We start from the raw sequence: 19,257 nt of genomic DNA, 5'->3' as shown, positions 1-19,257 counted from the left end.
ACACAGCACCTTGCCGGATGATGTCATGTGAACCAAGCTCAAGTGTTTTGGCAGGCGACCCTGTGTTGTTTTGGCACCTCCAGTCATCAATGCAATGCCCCCTTCCCCATTCAAATGAATGAGATGAGGGCTGCTTTTTTCACAAAGGGCCCAAGTCAGTCTGAACGGGACCATAAGCAAATGCAACCTGTGATGAGAAGTTTGCAATTAGACACTGCTCTGTTTTAAATGGTTTATGAGCTAAAACTGTTGGGAATCACTGCTCACTTAGATGATCTCACCAGAAAATGTCATTGTGAAATTAATTTGTGTCCCTGCAAGAATAGTGCTACTACTGTTTGATGGCAAAATGTTCACACAGTTAAGACAGCGCTGCATCTCTTTTGTGGGGAAGTTTACACTTCAGTGGAACAGGGTTTTATACATATGGAAGGTGCTGCATGCAGAGCTTCCTGCTTCTCTTTGTTCTCTAAGAAGTCAGTAATGTCAGCAGTGCAAGTTTCACTAAAATCAAAAATCAAGCTTTTACCCATGAACAAATCCAATGATCATAATTATATCATTGAATAATTGGTTCTGCGGGGGTGAGCGTAGTTGGTGTTCAGCTGCAGCAGAGAGAGGTGTGGAGATTGCTCATGAGAGCAGTTCCAGGTGAGTTGATTGGCACAGCTGGTGCTCGTTTGCTAATTACACTCTCTCTTTAAATGTGGAGGACCTCACATGACTTGTTGCACGCTACAGACAGACGGCACACCAACTACCAGCTATTGTTTGGTGGATGCTTGTAAATGTTATTTGTGGGACTGAGTGACTCAAAGTGACTGGACATTGTGCGTGAGAAGAGGCACATTGTGGAGGCGCCACACGTTTATATTAAAGTATGTGTAAGCAGTTGTTAATAAAAGGATGTGTGTGATTGGACTGTTGAGTCTACATTATGTGCTCAGGGAATTAACAGTGGCAACGAGACTTGCTTCAGGTCAAAATATTTTGATAATGCACCCTCAAAAGGGAAATGCATTCTTTAGCTGTATTTCTGTGTTATGTTTTTGTGGAGGTTCAACTAAACATAGGCTCTGTAGTTATTCATTAACATCCTACAACACAACTGTAAATCCAGCTACAGTCAAAATGATGTTGCATTAGTTAACATTGGATGTTTATGAAAATTTAGGAACCAAACTGTTCGTGAATCACCTCACTCCGAGTTTACCCTGAATACAGTTCAGGTCAAGCTGCTGGTAAATCATTCTTTATCTTGTTGGCGGGGTCACATGAAGGTTGAGTAACAGCAAATGAAGGGGCCCACATGCACAGTGGGTTTCTGTCATGTTGAGTAAAGGCACACTGACCAATCAATGGCCCTGGATGTTAACACCTCAGTCACTTAACACCTTCATCACTCAAACCTTTGGCACAGTCCACTTGCTCTGTATAGTAGCAGCAGGATGTAAAGCTGTTAATAAACAACAGACTGGTTTACTGTCTGGAATGATTAAATAGTTTCAACAAGATGTGCATCACAAGAGAGAATTTGTGATTATATTTATATATATTACTTCACATGACAGAAAGACTGAAATGTCATGATTGTGTTAAAGAAAAATGTTTTTCCAAATAGGACCACCTGCTGTCTTGTGACCAAAGACCCATACTTAAAATCAGAATCGATCAGCTTTATTAGACAAGTGTGTTTTGAAACACACAGAAGGAATTCAAATCTGGTTTCCAGTGATCATATAATGACTTCGCAGCTATTTCCATGACAACTGAGCAACCGCCATCTGCTGAGGACGACTACAAGATGTAGTTGCAAAAAGCTACTTTTTAGATCATGTTCATCATCATCTCGTAACTCCAGTGATAATATACGTACTGTAGCTACCGTGCACAGTAAGTACTTTCTTTACTTTTTAGACTTGACTACATTTTGACGATACATACTTAGATGAACTTGAGAACATTTTCAATGCAATACTTGTAGTTTAATATTTTTACAGTGTGGTACTGCAATTTATACTCAAGCATAGCATAAGATGTGAATACGTCCTCAGCTATTGGCAAACTGTACATGCATTAAAATTAACCATGGAGTGTGTTTGAATTGGTTATTTACCTTTCCAATGCAATATCTGTAAATGGTGTTAATGCCTCTCTTGATAATAAATGACACTGGCTTTCATACTGTGTAAACATCCTCTACTGTACATTGTGTCCTCTGTGCTGAGATAATCTGCATTTATGGTTATTAAAGGATCCATTACAGCTTTCTCTCATGTCATGTTGTTCAGCAGCGCATTAACAGTTCACTGCAATTTATGTCCTGGCTCGATCGCACACTGTGTTTGTGTGTGTGTGTGTTTGTCCAATCAGTTGGTGAAACACAAACAGCTCACAGCTCACTGCTCCAGATACCTGCGCTATCAGCAGGATGGCGAAGCTGCCTCCATAGCACCAATTAGCTCACAGCAAGATTCCTCTCAGTCTCCTGATGCTTCTGTTCCAGGAAGCTGTGCTGCCTTCCATATTCCCCTGGATACACGGTCTCATCGCTCTATAGTAATATCAAACAACACACGGTCTCATCGCTCTATAGTAATATCAAACAACACACGGGCTTCAACAGGTTTAGTCTAGTCTTAAGAATAACAGACTCCAGCATTTTCTATGGCTCCATCAGACAGTGTGGAGCATTTGGCATCAAGAGAAGGAATTCATACAGTAGCAATCTGATCATCCAAAATAAAGAGCTACCCGACCTCTTTTGACCCTGCAAACTTCACGTTACCTTTTTAAACATAATAAATTGAGGAGGAATTGTAACTTGACATTATCAGACAAGTGGAGAGATCCTTCCACTGGACATAAAAGGTGAAAAAGACAAAGCATTATTGTTGCATACTCCATTCATCTTCTCACATGTCTTATCTTGGTCTGCAGCAGTAGTAGTTTTTTTTTGGTAGAATTTATGTTGCTCCGTCTATCATGTGAAAGTGATAAAAGCACATGTGATAATAGGGCCTGCTGAGCTTTAAATAGACCTGGTGATGTAGCCCTGTTTCACCTCTTCAGGAGACTTGGAGGTTATCAGGCCGCAGCAGTTGGATAGGTTATAAATCAGGGTTTCAGCTTCTTGACCACAGCCGAGTGTTACCACAGCAGCAAGCAGCCCGAGCCACTTTAATACAGACACATGAAACATGAGCATGCAGGGGGGGGAGGTGGAGTCGAGATCTGTGTGTTTGTACGGTCCGATGGATCCATGTCAAAAGATTACACAAGAGTTGGCGACAACTAATAATAGTAACTGCTGGTAATTGTGATAACTTGAGTAAAAATGTGCCTGTAAATGGCTCAAATAAAACAATATCAAATACTTTGCTGGTCATTAAATCGTATAATGTTATTTTATCAGAAAATTGTAACCTCAAAAAAGATAATGCATCTTGTGTGTTTGTGTAGTCGGACTCCTTTCCAGGTCTCTTCGGCACAGAGGAGGTTTTGTGCAGCTCTTGGCAACACCAGGAAGTTATTTGACATCGTCTCTGAATCACAGCCCAAAACACATTTACACTTTGCCTGAAACTTTTTATATTACACTGTTTACTGCACGTTTATTTAATGTTATACTTTATATTATACTACACTTTTAGTTGACTTAATAGTGTTACTGTGGTTTTGCATTTTGTAATTCTATTACTGGCACTTTTGTGGACTTGTTAAGTACTTTGTTGAGAAAACACATTTTAATATCCTTGAAGAGAGATCCTTTCTACTCAGTTTTTCTCCATTTGTTTTTCTTTTTGTATGAAAAAACAGTCTATCATAAATATAATAACACCAACTACCATTACAGCTTGAATTGCACTATTAAAATAATCGTTTAGTAGCATTTTGAGAAATAAGCTTAATTACCTTTTGTTGAGTTTTCTCCTACAGTGAGATGAGAAGTTTGATACCACTGTGCTTTATGGAGCTTGAATCAGGAGGTGATTAGCCTAGCTTAGCATAAAGACTGGAAGCAGGGGTAAACAGCTAGCATGGCCTGTTTTATCTTGTTTATTGGAGGCCTTGTCTGCTGTATCTTGATGAACAATTGTTTACTTGTCAGACTCCGGGAAGTCAATGCACCTGGCTGACCTTTATTTATTTATTTCTGCTTGTGTATCCATCAAACCAACAAACAATATACACCATGTTAATCAGTGACCTTTTACATACGTTAGAAGGTAGCTGTTTCCCTTTGCTTCAAGTCTTTATGCTAAGCTAAGCTAAGCTAATCTTCTCATCTAAAGAAATTTCCCAAAATGCTAAACTATTTCTTTGAACTCCTTATAATGCTTACGTCCCTATTATTGTTGGTTCAGTTATATATGTTAGCAATTAAGTGATAGATAGCACAGTAATGTGATGATTATATATGTTACATTACTTTTTTTTTAGTTTTTAATCACATTTTAAACCATATTTGTCATACATTTTAAGAGTTGTGGTTGCATTCAAACACCTTTTTACATTTCTACATCATGTAAAAACAAAGCTATTTTTACACTAGTATCTTTTTCTTCTATCTGCTCTCAGACAGCTCTATTATGTGAAACTGTGTCTTTGAAAGGCTGTGAGTTATGGGCCTGGACCTGGGGCGGGGGGGGGGCCTGTCAGTTGACATTTTAACAGCTGAGATGACTCACAGATGATCTCTGCTGAGCCAACAGACACACTGCGGAGACGGTTTGATGGTGAGAACCTGGATACCGAGACGCCACATCTAATTGATATATTTTTAGTTTCCCCTTCAGCGCTGGAGAATATAGCCGTCTAAATACAGAACGCTGTATTTGTTTTCTCTCTCCAACGGGGAGATACCGAAGACAATTTGGCATTGAGGGGAGCAAATCAATTATTTCTGTCTCCTCTGATGACCTTGATGAATTCAGCTGTCTAATGTCTGCGGGGCAGGATCGATAAATCTGTTTGCAAGAGTTGATGAACATGATTGAATTTGTGCGCCTGCTGTTATTCTTCTCACGTCACACTGGACCTACAACTTGTAACCAAACAGCAGCGCATCCTGCAAGAACTACAGTCAAGCCCACAAAAAACACACTATTGATGACACAAATTCAAATTTATTTACATTCAACAAATCCAGTGGCTGTGGTTTCTATGAATACATTTCATACATTAACATAAAGGTGTTATATAGACTTCCTCTTTTTAAGAAGTTTTCCACCATCCTGAATCTCTATGTTTCCTTCATTTGTCTTTCTGAAAAGCTGGAACATAATAATGGTAAATTATTGTCTACGTATTTAGACATAATTTACATCTACTGCTCTGTACTGGACAGTAAAGTTTGAGCACCTTGTAAAATGAAACAATGGCGGAGTTACTTCACATGCTATGCTGTGAATTCTGCAAAGAGGAAAAGATTGTCAGATAGCAGAATAAAATGTAATCACTGTAATGCATTCAACTTGTTTGGTTTTAGATGACAAAGACAATGTAATATTGACGAAAACATCCAGCTTTTGGAGGGAAGCGGCTCTCAGTTAATGAACAGAGATTATAGAATACTACTGACCTGTAGGATAATGAGCTTGAAGGTTAATTCTTGAACTTTTAAGCGGACGTTTCTATGCAAACTTCAAAATTGGAAGAAACCTGGACAGTAGAAATTGAGTCAAACTGAGAAAATTAAGTCTCACTAGACATTCACACACTACAAAAAGACAAACACACTGTATTGTATTGTATGTTGATTATATTAGTGAGGCGTAAATGATTGACATAGCCCTTGATCTCATGTTAAATTACAATGTGCTCAGTTTTGTCCAGTAAAGTAGTGGATGCATGTTTATCTTAAATTACACAAACAAAACACAAATATCATGTTCCAGTTTTTCAGAAAAAAGAGATAAAAGTAACCTTTTAATGAGAAATTACACTGACCTCTGTAAGCTCACAAAGCCTTGCAGGATTTAAGATTTCTTTCCTCATGAATGTTTGATGTGTAGAACTTACATAAGATAATTAAATAGCATCCAGTAGTGCTATGAATAGTATTAAATGTACATATTAATACAATGCTTCTATGCAGTGGAGAACCATTGACAACCTATTTACATTAATTCAATACCAGTAGCGCAACTTTTTTTGTGTGACCTTACTGTGTGGCTATTAACAATATTCACAAACCAGGCACAAAAATATATATTGACCCCTATAATCAAACTTGACTGTGCACAATTTCTCTTTTAATCTAAATGTATACAATCCTTCTGATAGTGTTTCCAGTTTTCTTCATGCCAAACTGAGTAAGGACTGATTATTTTGGTTTGAGGCTGCTGCTGCAGTGAGTTTAGCTTATGATGTTTGTGTATAAGATGGAGGGGTGTGTACTTTTGATTATCATGTTGAGGCAAAAAAAACAACCACTCCCAACATTTTTAGACTTTTCTCTGCATCATTTTTGCGCTGTCAGCACTGTCACTCTTCATCTGTGTGATCGCGTCCAGCAGAGAGCTCACGGCTCACTCTCAGTGAATGGCGACCACTGCAAAAAGTCTTTGTTCTGCAGCAAAGCCGTGGCTTCGTCCCCCTCGCTTTGACTTCCAAATGAAGCTGTATGCTGTCTGATACCCAGCGGCATACAGGAGATCAGTCAATAGGAGGTTTAGCTGTTTACCATCAGTGGGGATGACCCAGCGTTCACCTCCACATGTCGGGGGGCTGAGGGGTTTCTCTTAGAGCCAGCTTAGAGAACCACGGATAACAGCAAACAGCAGACAGCAAGTGCAAATGAAATGACATGACCTGAAATGATTTTGAAGGGGTGTTGAGAACGACGGGGTGTTCACCACTGGGACATCCTATGCAGACCGTTCCCCTGCAGAAGAAGAAACAGAGATGGTGTTGTTGATGAAACGGAAACATATGTAGATGATAGGAAAATACTCCACTGGAAACCTGTTTTTTTAATAGTTGCAAATATCCTCTAAAAGGGATGAAAGCTGCCTCTGAAAAAATTCCAGCTTCCTCCTGACTGGTGTAGTCAGCTTGGATTCACAAAATTAGAGTTGTGTTTACTTTCCACCACTTTATTTCAGTTTCTGAATTGGTAGTTTAAAGGTTTTGCATCCAAAGTTACTCAAATGGTACTAAAAGGTAGTGCTGCCTTTTGATAGAAAGATGATTCATTTACCACCAACTATTCCGTAATGTGTACGCTTAGTAAGTTCAACATGAATTTTCAATCAAATACGGCTAAATACACAGCTACCTTTTCCTCCTTCTGTGATTTGCTGTTTACTTTGTTATATTTTGGTGTACTTTGGGAAAAATAAACACATTATAAATACATATATTTGGCCATATTTTGGTTGATAGCAACATAGCTTTCCAGGTTTTGACATAAACTCCCTTATGTCAGCTGTTGTCTCATGTCCAATGCAAATATACTAACTGTACATACATATAATAAAATGTTAATCTTGCAAGAAAAAACTAATAAACTGTGTAGTCTTAAATGACTCATTTAACTTAAAGTCCACCTCCACACAAAAATGTGTTTTTCTTATCAGACACAAGTGATTATTGAAAGTAGAGTATTTTACACTCATCTTAAAACATGTCTGGAGGAGATATTTGAATAAATAACCAAAATTATTTTAAGATATGCAATTAGGGCAAAAGAAATACATCAGATACATTACAACATTTGACTATTTTGTATGTCTATAAGAATATGACACATACTGAGCAGGTAAACAGAGATGTATTAAATTTAATAAAGCATTAAATTTGGGTATTTTCTGACTGTAACAGCTGTGAATCCAAACTGACAACAGCATCTGTACTTCATGAAGCTTAGAGGCATGTTAGGTACTCAAAAAGTACGTTTTCAGTAGAGTATTCCTTTTATTTTTACAATATATAAATGAATGAAAAAACTACAATAGGGCCACAAAGAGATGAATCAATCAACAACATCAAACAATACCCTTGTCACCCACATTATTCATTACATTGGAAGAAGGAAAAACATGATGTAGAGAGCGTGCTCAGTCCAGTATATTGAACAGACGAGGTAAAAGATGAGGCCTGGAGAGAGCGAACTCCATAAGTGGAGAAAAAAAAAAGCCAGACAAAGAAGTGATTCATAGTCAACCTGTAGAAGGAGTTGCTATGGCTACAGCAGGAGCTAAGAGGTCGACATGCACTGAGGTGAGAGTATAGAAAAGCATCTGCAGGTAAGAAAAATGGATCAGGAGAAGTAAGGAGTGAAGACGGAGATGCGTCGGGGGAGGAGGGGGGGTTTCAGGTACGACCTACGCTATTTCCGTTTGTCTGTGTGTAAGGAGTGTTGCCGATCTCGGTGTGTTGCGACAGGGTGCTGCTCCCGCTGCCGGCTGCAGAGTTGGTGGAAGCTCTGGGAATGATCGATTCATAGGGAGTGTCCGGCAGGGGCTGCGTGAAGTCACAACATGGTCCGTGACAAAAACATCCAAGAAATGTGTGAGGGGGAAAGGATCTGTACCGACCTACTGTTTGGAGAAATCTCCCCACACTAACTAAGCTACTTTACCTGTTTGAATCACTTTTTAAACCTTACATACTGTCCATTTTTACATTTGAGAACTGTAAAACACACCCTATACACATTTCTTTTAGAGGGCTCTTCCTAATGTGACCCCGAATATACAAATAAATGCATCATAGTTTTATCTTTGTGCAGCTGATACACATTTGTGTATATGCAAATGTCCACATTTGACTTGTATTTATCAAAAAAGTTTTTAAAAATCAGCATTCAAACATGTTGTAGTCATCATATTCCATAAAATGTTATCCTGGACCATAAAAAAGTGATTGTAAAATATTTGTGAATGTCTTTTTCCATAGATAAACACTCGGTTTGCTCTCTGACAGCTTAATTAAAGATGAATCAAATATTTGTTAAGGTGAATTGGTGTGGAGACTAATTGAGTCAGAATATGAACAGTATGTAAGGCTTAAAGCTCTGCGATGACTTTTTCATGGTACAATTCAACTTTATGGTTTTAGCATTGTTGTAGTCGACTCCTAAAGGATGAAGCATTTTTTAACTTGATCCCCCAGAATTGCCTGTTCTCACCCACAGTGCACTGGATCAGCATTAAATTGGGTTACAATAATTTGTGATGAATGTTAAAACAATGGGTTTTCTTTCATTTCACACAGAACTTATAAAACATTTTTGGCCGATGACTGTTGATTTTGTCGACTGAAATATTGACAACTGTTGCTGGCAGATTTGATCAGTTCATTTTATCAATTTGACAAGCTTAGCAATGGCCAGAAATTGTATTAATTATAATATTTGCCCAAATACGACTTTATAGGATTTTGTAGTCAGTTGTCCGATATACTCCATCACTCACCATCACCAAGATTTCAACATTAAATTGATGAAGTGAGCATGAATATTTATGGGCATATGCACCTTTTGTGTGATATTTGGAAACTACAACTATTAAAAGAAAATTAAATCTTATAAGTAAAACCATAATTTACCATTAGATATGTGAAATATGTCAAAACAATTAATACAGTCATGACCAAAACAATACACCTTTTTATTAATATTTGTGTACTGTACGGCATTTTTAATTTGGTCCTCAATGCTTCCTCAATTTTTTAGCTTATCTGAACTCGCCTCTTGATATCAGATACAGTTCTGTAGTAATAAGCTGAGTTGTTGGCGGGGGCTGTTATAGGTAAACATCTGCACGTTTGTATTATGAATATGTCTGAGATAAGTCACCTTCAGTCAAATTGGCACAATGTCCTCAAACCCCATTCACACACTTGTTTGTGTCTCATTTATTTTAGCTGTAAGCTCTGCTTCAAAATACTATGTGACGTTCGAGTCTGTTCACTGTTACTGCCAAAGGTCGCTCATTTCAATAATAATTTGCTTATCACATGATGGAAAGAGCTGTTTATCCACTTCTACACTCCAAAAGCCATATTCAAATATGTGTCTGTAAACAAACCACTTAGGTATACTCACATTTCCCATTGCCTTGGTGATGAGAGCCAGCTCAGTAGGCTGGTACACTGAACTACGCAGCTGACCGGTGTAGCCGCTGTATGGAGACACGGGTTTGGGTGCTGTAATGGACAGACAGAGACAACACATTTTATTATTTTGTAGCGGTGGAAAGTGACATTTACTCAAGTACTGTCCTCCAAGACTACATTTATTTGACAGCTTTAACTACTTTTCAGATGAGGATTTGACACAATGGATAATATAACAAGCTTTTAAAATATAACACATTGTCAAAGATGAAACCAGTGGTTGTGATTTTCCCTCTAAACTTCTAACATGGCTTAATTTCAATTAATGTTCAAATGATCCAATATTTCACCAAAAATAGAAAATATTATGTCTGACTGATAATTGTGTATCAGAACTTAGTTTTTTCTTCTTTCCTCTCCCATTAATCATCTCACGACCCCTCAAATTTATCTGCTGACCCTTTGGAGGGGCCCCACCCCTAGTTTGGGAACCACTGGACTATACTAGCTAACTGTATATAAAGTAGTGTAAACTAGCTCCACCTCCAGCAGGTACTACAGTAACATGCTGCTCTAACACTGATGCTTCACTATTAATAATCTAATGATGTCATATATAATAATATATCAGTCAGAGGGACCAAACCACTACTTTTACTGTTATACGTTAACTGCATCAAGCTCTCAATACTTATGTACTTTTGCTGTTGTTGGAGTATTTTCACATTGCTGAATTGGTACTTTAACTTAAGTAAATGATCTGAATACATCTTCCAGCACTGTCATTTTTTCTCCCAACAAGCCCTGTGTGTGATATCTCTAGGCCTCTAAAGTGCTATCGTTCCCCAGCAACTATCTCTTAAATCTTTATATTACAATCACTGAAGACACACAGCAGTGAATCACCAGAACAAGACAACCAGGCGCTATCATTCCTCTATCTTGTTTGTGCCTTTAGTGATACACCCTGTAGAAACACCCAGCACAGATAGAAGAAAGATGAATTCATCACACTTTGTGGCTCCAGACATCAAATATATTCTCCTGGATGAAACTGTTGCCACACCTCACTCACCATGGAGACGATGCAAACACAAGGTGCGACATTTCTGGTGGGAATCGGAGGCAAAGTGGCAGTGTTTGCATGTCATACAGTAGTTAGGGATGCAGTTACGATACTAGAAACTCATTAACAGGAATGATTCAGAGGCTACATTCCCACTGAATTCCTCACTGCAAGGTTGGGAATGCAAATGTGAAGGCTGACTGAATTTTCCAGTCAAGGCTCTGACGGCTATTATTGACTTTTTAGTCATTGCTCACAATGCAAGGAAATCTATCGGGGGAGTTAACAAAGGAGTTAATGATAAAGAAAGTCAAACGTTGCTTAACCCAGGTCTCAGTATTTTCAATAAATCAATCAATCAATCAATCGATCAACCTTTATTTATATAGCGCCAAATCACAACAAAGTCATCTCAAGGCGCTTTACACATAGAGTAGGTCTAGACTGTACTCTTTAATTTAATTTAAAGAGACCCAACATTGCCACATGAGCAAGCACTGACCTCATGAGCAAGCAATGATTGTGAAATGGACTGAGCTGTCTAAAATAAAAGTGCATATAAAGTGTGGTGTACTGGAGACAACTTGGTGGAAAAACACTTTAAAATAGTACTTTACATCTCAACACAGTGACACAAGCTGACAAACTAAAGAAAAACCACACAGCACCATCCTCCTTGTCAACATCTATAAGAATCTACTGACTCCACAAGGAGTCCTGATGCTGAGCGGGTATCTTTGAGGCTGTAGGACTTACTGTCCTGTTCTGTCTGACTCTGTTCCTGCGACATATGATAAGATCCCATTTGGCTCAGAACTTAAACAGCAGCATATTAAATTCTGTTGGCTCATCACACTGATGAAAAACAAGCTTTTTCAGGGTATTTGGTCTTTTTGTTGACTTGAAACTTTGTCCAACCTCATCACTGATCTGTTCAAAGCCGTTCTGTGTATTTCATTGTAGCCAAGTTTAGATTATAATACAAATAGCCTATAAAGATGACAATGGTCGGCATGTACAACTTGAATCACAAAATGATGTAAACCCTCCTACGGACATATTAACGAACTTCCAATTTGAGTGAAGTGTCTGTGAGCTTGAACATCCCTCAATAACCTCACAAACACACTGAACCTTTACAAAAATATGTCTACCAGACTAACATTTAATCTACACACAACAGTAGGAGTTCAAACCTTCAATATGAAAATGTGGAGCTTTGCATAACGCTAAGGTCATGCCTGAGAAAATGAAGAATTGGACATCTATCTAACAGTTAGTCTGCCCAATTATTAAATAATTCAGGTTCATAATTTGTCCCACGCCTGTCTTAAAACAACAGTTCCCTGCTGTTATCATTCCTCCCATTTGTTCCTCCCAGCTGTTAAAAGATCCACTTCAAATATGCTTTCAAGGAAAGTAACGGGGGCCAAAATCCACAAGTCTATCCACACAGTCATTTAAAAGTAGATGTGAAGCTTATATGGCTCATTTACAGTCTTTTTAGCATCAAATCCCCTCTTTGTGTTTCCCTGTTGAGCTGTGGTGGAAGAACAGTAACAAAAAGAGGAACTTTGGCACTAAAAAGACTGTAAACAGATAAACTTCAGACTGCAGAGGTCAGTAAAACTGCTGCTTTGTATGGCATTATATGAGTTCTATATTTAGTGTAATGACGTAATAAATATCCACGTGTATGTTTAACGAGGTGACAGACATAAATATCCAAGTAATAAGCTTTATATCACAGGAATACTCCACCCTACTTGCAAATGAGGACAACACCCATGTAGGCTTGATGTGGTTCTCACATAGTTGTAGATCATCTGAAAGCTGCCACCTCACATTCACACCAGTTACAATGAATCCCAGAATCACCCACAAATAAGAAGGTTTGGAGTATTATGAATATATATATCAACGCCATATGGTAGTAGTTTGAAAAGTTTCATCTGATGCTTTGAAGCTGAGTCCAAATTATAGTCAACAGTCTAACTGGGTGGTGGTATGTGACTGTGATGGCCTGTCCGTCAGTATATCTGATACCTGAATGGATCTGAGTTGACTCTCTATCAGCCCTGATTATGTCATGCTTCATAAACACTACAGGAGAAAATGTGTTTGTGTGTTTTTTTGTGAACTAAAGTTTAAACTCATATGTTTATGCAACATCAAGTTTGGATAGATTTTCCTTGATTTTGGACCAACATTTAGGAAATATAACATCTCTATTGTGGGACTTCTGACTACAACTGCCATCCTCTGTGAAGCTATAGACTGTTTGAGCATATGTGGGAGTAGTTCAACACTTGAAAAACAGACTTTTGGTAGAATATTCCTTCAAAACTGAAACTGACAAGCAAAACAATTCAGTTTTAAACTTGCTATATAGGTGAAATAATGGTTTTTGACTGTTTAGACATTTGAACTCAAGGATTTCTAAAAGGGAGGGGGCTACATACCTTGGTTGGGCTCATCCATAGAGAAAGCCTTGTTTTCCATGAACATATTCTGGGAGCTCTGTTCCTTCAATATCGTCTCGTATCCGACTCCTTGGCTTGGGTACAAGTCTTCCCCGAAGTTTTCCTGGCTTTCATCGTCACCGCCGAAACAGCAGATATGGGGAATGGTGTAGAGGATCAGGAACACCCAGGCGTTTGCCACCAAGGCGATGGCCAAGGTGGGATCATCCCATGTTGGGCCCCCTTTCTTTTCATTCCCGTAGACGTACATGACGATCCACGCCACCCAAATAAACACAGAGCACAGGCTGCTCAGAAGGATGCCTATGCCTTCAATCTTCCACTGCTTGTGTTTGCCCCCCATGATGGTCAGACTTGCCACCACTACAGCCAGAATCAGGGTCATCACGTAGATTAACGCCATGACAAAGTCCTCGTTGGCGATGTTGCAAGGTATAGATGTTTCTCCGCCAAAATCGTCTGTGATGTTGAGCGGGTGGCGCACCACTGTGATGATCAGCCACTCTGTGTTGATGACCACTTCCACCAGCCACAGCGCCACCGCCCCCAGACATAAGACACATCCCTGGGGCCCGCTGTTGTGCCTGGCGAGGATGTTTAGCCTCACGCATTCCATCAAAAGGCAGGCGAAGCACCCGCCAAACAGCACTCCGAAGAGGAACCTCCGTGAGGTGCAGGTGGAAAAGTCCTTCCCCACAATGAAGGCAAAGGTGAGGCAGAAGAGACCGGCATTGCAGATCAGGAAGCAGGCTTGGAGACCTACTGAGCTCTTGCGGTTCTTGTCTTGTGTGAAGGCTAAGTTGGCCAGCAGCGAGATGAACAGGACGAAGGAGAAGACGACGCCAGCTGCTGCGAAGGCCTCCAACACAATGCCCCACACGGCACTGAGATCACACAGGTTGTAATAGAGGGAGTCCACATCAGGGCCGCAACCCTTAGGGGTGAAATTGGCAGCCATGGCTACTGGGAAAGACCAGAAAGGGACTTCAATATGGAGGAACCTCTCGTGTGTTTCTCAAGGATCCTGACAGCACCTGTTCAGATGGACACACAGGGAGAGTCTGAAAAAGGTCTGATGTGGATATATCTAATATAAACTCTAAATACGTCATTCAAGATTAGGAAACTTTTGTCCACACCCAATCCAGCAAATATGACACTTGCATGAGTCAGTTTACACACGGCAACATTCAAAACAAAACCTTTATCATGGTGTTTACCCAGTATACACGTATTAACAGACTTAACTGTTATTCAGAGCTGGAAAAGCTGAAACCAGGAACTCAGCACTCACCAAAAGTATCAGGGGAATGTCAAACTGTGGACTTTTTCCCAACGATGATGTTAATCATTAATTGGATCTGTACATATTGTTTCTGTACATTGGCATTACCCCTGAATCAATGAGTTGAAAGGGCATGCTGCTCCAACTGCAAATAGTCAAATAAAATGTTCTCTATTTAAACCAGAGTGCTTCCGTCTTTCTGAATAAACATCTCCACAATCCCAGTCTTGACTTTCTGCTATGTCTGGCTCTTTTTCTTTGTCCCCGTCAGATCCAATTACTCTGAGCTGAGGACCGTCTCAGAGACAAATCAATAGGCATGTGGTGGCAGATGTTCTTGTCTTCTTGACTTCTATGACGCAATCATAACAAGGATCTTTCCGAAACAAAGAAATCAACCTTTTCTGTGTCTTTCTCTAGTACATGTATTTGTTTTGTCCTTTATTTAAACCTTTAAATTAGTTTAAGACGATTTTCATTTTAAACCCCTGGTCACACATACATATATTCATGAAGGAGCTAAAGCATTCTTGTTGGGATTTCAGACTTTTCTCATTGAGAAACAAAAGAGTGTGGTGATACTCATTATTCAGCAATGTAAATTCCTACATAAGTAAAAGTATTATGAGTGATGTAGTATGCAGTATTACAGTAAAAGTACTGCAGTATTATGAGTGATGTAGTATGCAGTATTACAGTAAAAGTACTGCAGTATTATGAGTGATGTAGTATGCAGTATTATAGTAAAAGTACTGCAGTATTATGAGTGATGTAGTATGCAGTATTATAGTAAAAGTACTGCAGTATTATGAGAGATGTAGTATGCAGTATTACAGTAAAAGTACTGCAGTATTATGAGTGATGTAGTATGCAGTATTACAGTAAAAGTACTGCAGTATTATGAGTGATGTAGTATGCAGTATTACAGTAAAAGTAGTGGTTTGGTCCCTCTGACTGATATATTATTATATATGACATCATTAGATTATTAATAGTGAAGCATCAGTGTTAGAGCAGCATGTTACTGTTGTAGCTGCTGGAGGTGGAGCTAGTTTACACTACTTTATATACAGTTAGCTAGTTTAGTCCAATGGTTCCCAACCTAGGGGTGGGGCCCCTCCAAAGGGTCAGCAGATAAATGTGAGGGGTGGTGAGATGATTAATGGGAGAGGAAAGAAGAAAAAACGAAGTTCTGATACACAAATCTGTTTTCAGTTTTTGGACTTTTTCTCTCATCTTTGATCTTTGCTGAAATATTGGATCATTTGAACATTTATTGAAATGAAACCATGTGAGAAGTTTAGAAGGAAAAAACACTATTTGGTGGAGTTGTTAACAACTCATAGACATCTGAAATCTGAGCCCGACTACACACTACTCTTTGTAAGATGAGCATAAAAGGTTGAAAACCACTGGTTTCATCTTTAACAATGTGTTGTATTTTAAACGCTTGTTATATTATCCATTGTGTCAAATCTTCATCTGAAAAGTAGCTAAAGCTGTCAAATAAATGTAGTGGAGTAGAAAGTACAATATTTCCCTCTGAAATGTAGTGGAGTGGACGTATAAAGTAGCATCAAATGGAAATGGAAATAAAACACTGTATTTGAGTAAATGTGTCTGTACTGCAGGGGCCACACTATTAGACTCAAGATAATTTTCACCTTCACCATGGAGAGCTCAAGGATCAACTGTTTTAAAGTATGATTGCAATTTCTGAATGCTCAAGGTAGAAACTCCACTAAGATCCAAACAAATCAATAAAATAACAACAAAACTGGTTCTAAATTATTCTACATTTGAGACATTCCTTGTCTGTGTCCCAACTACCTTGGGTGAACGAAACAAAGCCAAAAAAAGAGACTCACTCATAATCTTTTCAATGTATCTATTAAACAGTCTTTCAGGACTATGAACATGCAGGTACAAGTCTGTAAGCTGCAAATTGTGTTGTAACTTACTAATGATATTCAGAAAACAGAACAATGGTCATCTGGTTTTATTTAGTGATGCATAAATCTCCACTTAGTAACCATTGACAACAAGGCTACGTTTGAACGAGTGAACGACTGCTGCAACTGGATGGTCTTACTGTATTTGTGCTTATTTCATAAAAATGTTTTTTGTAATATGCACCATAAAAGTAATAATATAAGCTGATATGATTAGAACTTTAAGGTGGATCCTGCTTTATTTCTATATCACTCTGTGTCATAATATGTTTTCAAGACTCACTAATTTTCCTGAGTTTATTTGCATGTAAACTTACGGCCAGTTACTTGTGCATATTGCACAAAAGGTAGGAGCAAAAAATATAACTTTATTTATTCCTCATTATTATGTGCACATTAGCCTATGAGATCATTTTAAAAAAAGATCAATTCTCACATCAAAATTAAGTATTTTATGCAGACAACAACTACAACAACTACATCTTATATAACTTATATATCACCCAAAGGCATAAGAAAATAATAATAGCATCAAATCTGTATATTGTCTGTTATCTATTATTGTTACCTTTTAAAAATACATACAGTTTACTTCAGGGTGTGTTCAGGTAGCTTAAAAATTATAGGCTACATCACCATTAAACATGCACATTTTAACCTGCATAGGTCTACCAAAGTCACAAAGTATTAAATACCTCGAAGAAAATACTGCACCTTTAAAAATATACAAAAACAGCACAAAGTTTGGTATATTTTGAATAAAACCCTTCATCACTAATATATTGCATTATAATAATTGTTATCTCTGAACGCATATTAGAGCATATCTCATATAAAACGCTTTAAAACATGGTTAGGTTTACTGTGAATACACTGAGGTAAAATCTGAAGCGTTAAAGTACCTGGATGTTGTCAGATGCAGACTTCACCTCTGCTGGTTGTTGATCTCTGAAACGCGTCTTCACCTGCTCCAAACGGCGGTGACGGAAGAGTTGAGGATTTAAAAAAAAAAATCCTTTATAGTCTTAAAAAAAGTTTGATAGAAAATCAAAATCAAAATCAGACTGAAATCAGCTCAGCTCGCCAGAAAATAAAACTTTACAGACGCTTTACGAGGTTTCCCCAAACGATGTGACTGCTGTGACAATCTCTCTCTCTCTCTCTCTCTCTCTCTCTCTCTCTCTCTCTCTCTACGACTCACTCACACACAAGTTTGTCTTTATATCCTTGTGAGGACCCTGCATTCCCTCGCCCCCTACTCCAAACTGAACCCAAATTGTTCTTTGAGGTTGTGAGGACCGACCAACATGTCCCCACCACACAGAAATGTCCTCACAACACTACAAAACATGTACACACAAACACACACACAAACACACACCTTCATGCTGTATTTTTCACACAAACTCTCTTAAAACTGCTCCTCCACCAAACCATGTTCTCCTACTTTACAATCCCAACGTCAAATGTGTGGCGACTAGTTTAAATTGATGTTATGTATTAGTTGTGCACTTTTCTTCAAAATGAGCTGACTTTATCAAAGAATAATTGAACATTTAATCACTTGAATGGAATATAAGTGGTATCTAGTGACCTCTGGTGGTGATATGTTAAATCCAGCAGCAGGTCAGGGAGCATAAACCACATGAGGGTGGCAGCAGAGGACAAATGTTATTCTGTATATGAAGAATTTAAATCATAAATTCTTGTAATCCATTTTTGAAATGTTAGCTTAATGTAATTTATCATTTAATAAGATATGAATCACAATAGAAGATATATGATATTCAATAAGTTGTGTGACTTTTATATCATATAAGTTAATTCAAATGTATGTATGTGTGTATCAGTTTAGACCATCAGGCACACCTACTCATTCAAGCGTTAGTAGGTGGATACTGGTATGGATTCATACATGTCAATAATGATTAATATGCATGCACATTAGTATTGATTGTGCAAGGTCAGGTGATTAAATTCAAATATTTTTTGCTTGCAGGTGATACATCAATCCTTCCCATGGTTTGGATTGAAATGGTTAGGCTGAGGCGTGAAAACCACTACTTGTTAGGGTTAGATCATGTGTTCACAGTTTGAGTTAAAACAGTAAAAGAGGGTAACAAAAAGCCTGATATGATGGTAAAGAATGTATAGTGAGTGGTCTACAAGAGGTCCAGTGTTGTGTGTAGTCTGTACACCTCTTTGATATGTTGCCCTCCTGTTAAAATTGTGTTTACCTATCAATAAAACAAAATACTATTGGTATGGAAAACCAGTCCGGACCAACAGCTGGTGAAATATTGCACCAGTTATGTAGCCTAATTAGCTTGGCACACTCTTGGTATTCTCTAATCCAGCTTCCTGAGGTGGTCACCCGAAATGATTTCCCAACAGTTCCCACATTAT

The 19,257-nt window shown here is 38.4% G+C and overlaps 1 protein-coding gene across 2 annotated transcripts; it reads right to left on the bottom strand.

Moving 5' to 3' along the window:
* Window positions 1-5,113: 5,113 nt before the first annotated feature.
* gprc5c (G protein-coupled receptor, class C, group 5, member C) lies at window positions 5,114-18,002 on the bottom strand. 2 transcript variants are annotated; one of them, XM_062442472.1, is made up of 5 exons: window positions 17,754-18,002; window positions 13,594-14,648; window positions 10,055-10,155; window positions 8,331-8,469; window positions 5,114-6,889 (listed from the first exon to the last, which is right to left on the bottom strand). In XM_062442472.1, exons 2-5 carry the CDS (start codon window positions 14,570-14,572, stop codon window positions 6,873-6,875), a joined length of 1,236 nt encoding a protein of 411 aa, XP_062298456.1. In that variant the 5' UTR covers window positions 14,573-14,648; window positions 17,754-18,002; the 3' UTR covers window positions 5,114-6,872. The 2 variants fall into 2 exon arrangements, with proteins under 2 accessions (XP_062298456.1, XP_062298455.1); XM_062442471.1 differs by having other exon boundaries at window positions 8,335-8,469; window positions 17,754-18,001.
* Between the last annotated feature and the right edge of the window lie 1,255 nt (window positions 18,003-19,257).

Source organism: Scomber scombrus, chromosome 21 (genome assembly GCF_963691925.1).
Source record: "Scomber scombrus chromosome 21, fScoSco1.1, whole genome shotgun sequence".
NCBI classification, from domain to species: Eukaryota; Metazoa; Chordata; class Actinopteri; order Scombriformes; family Scombridae; genus Scomber; species Scomber scombrus.
The sequence above is the reverse complement of the archived record's forward strand: the minus strand, read 5'-3'. Positions and strand labels throughout refer to the sequence as shown.

Excerpts from the sequence above, each read along its gene's own strand:
- gprc5c (XM_062442471.1), bottom strand. The coding sequence starts at position 14,572 with ATGGCTGCCAATTTCACCCCTAAGGGTTGCGGCCCTGATGTGGACTCC. Across the intron at positions 10,156-13,593 it reads TATGGATGAGCCCAACCAAG|CACCCAAACCCGTGTCTCCA; the intron begins GTATGTAGCCCC and ends TGTCCATTACAG. Across the intron at positions 6,890-8,334 it reads CACAGACAAACGGAAATAGC|GGGAACGGTCTGCATAGGAT; the intron begins GTAGGTCGTACC and ends CTTCTTCTGCAG.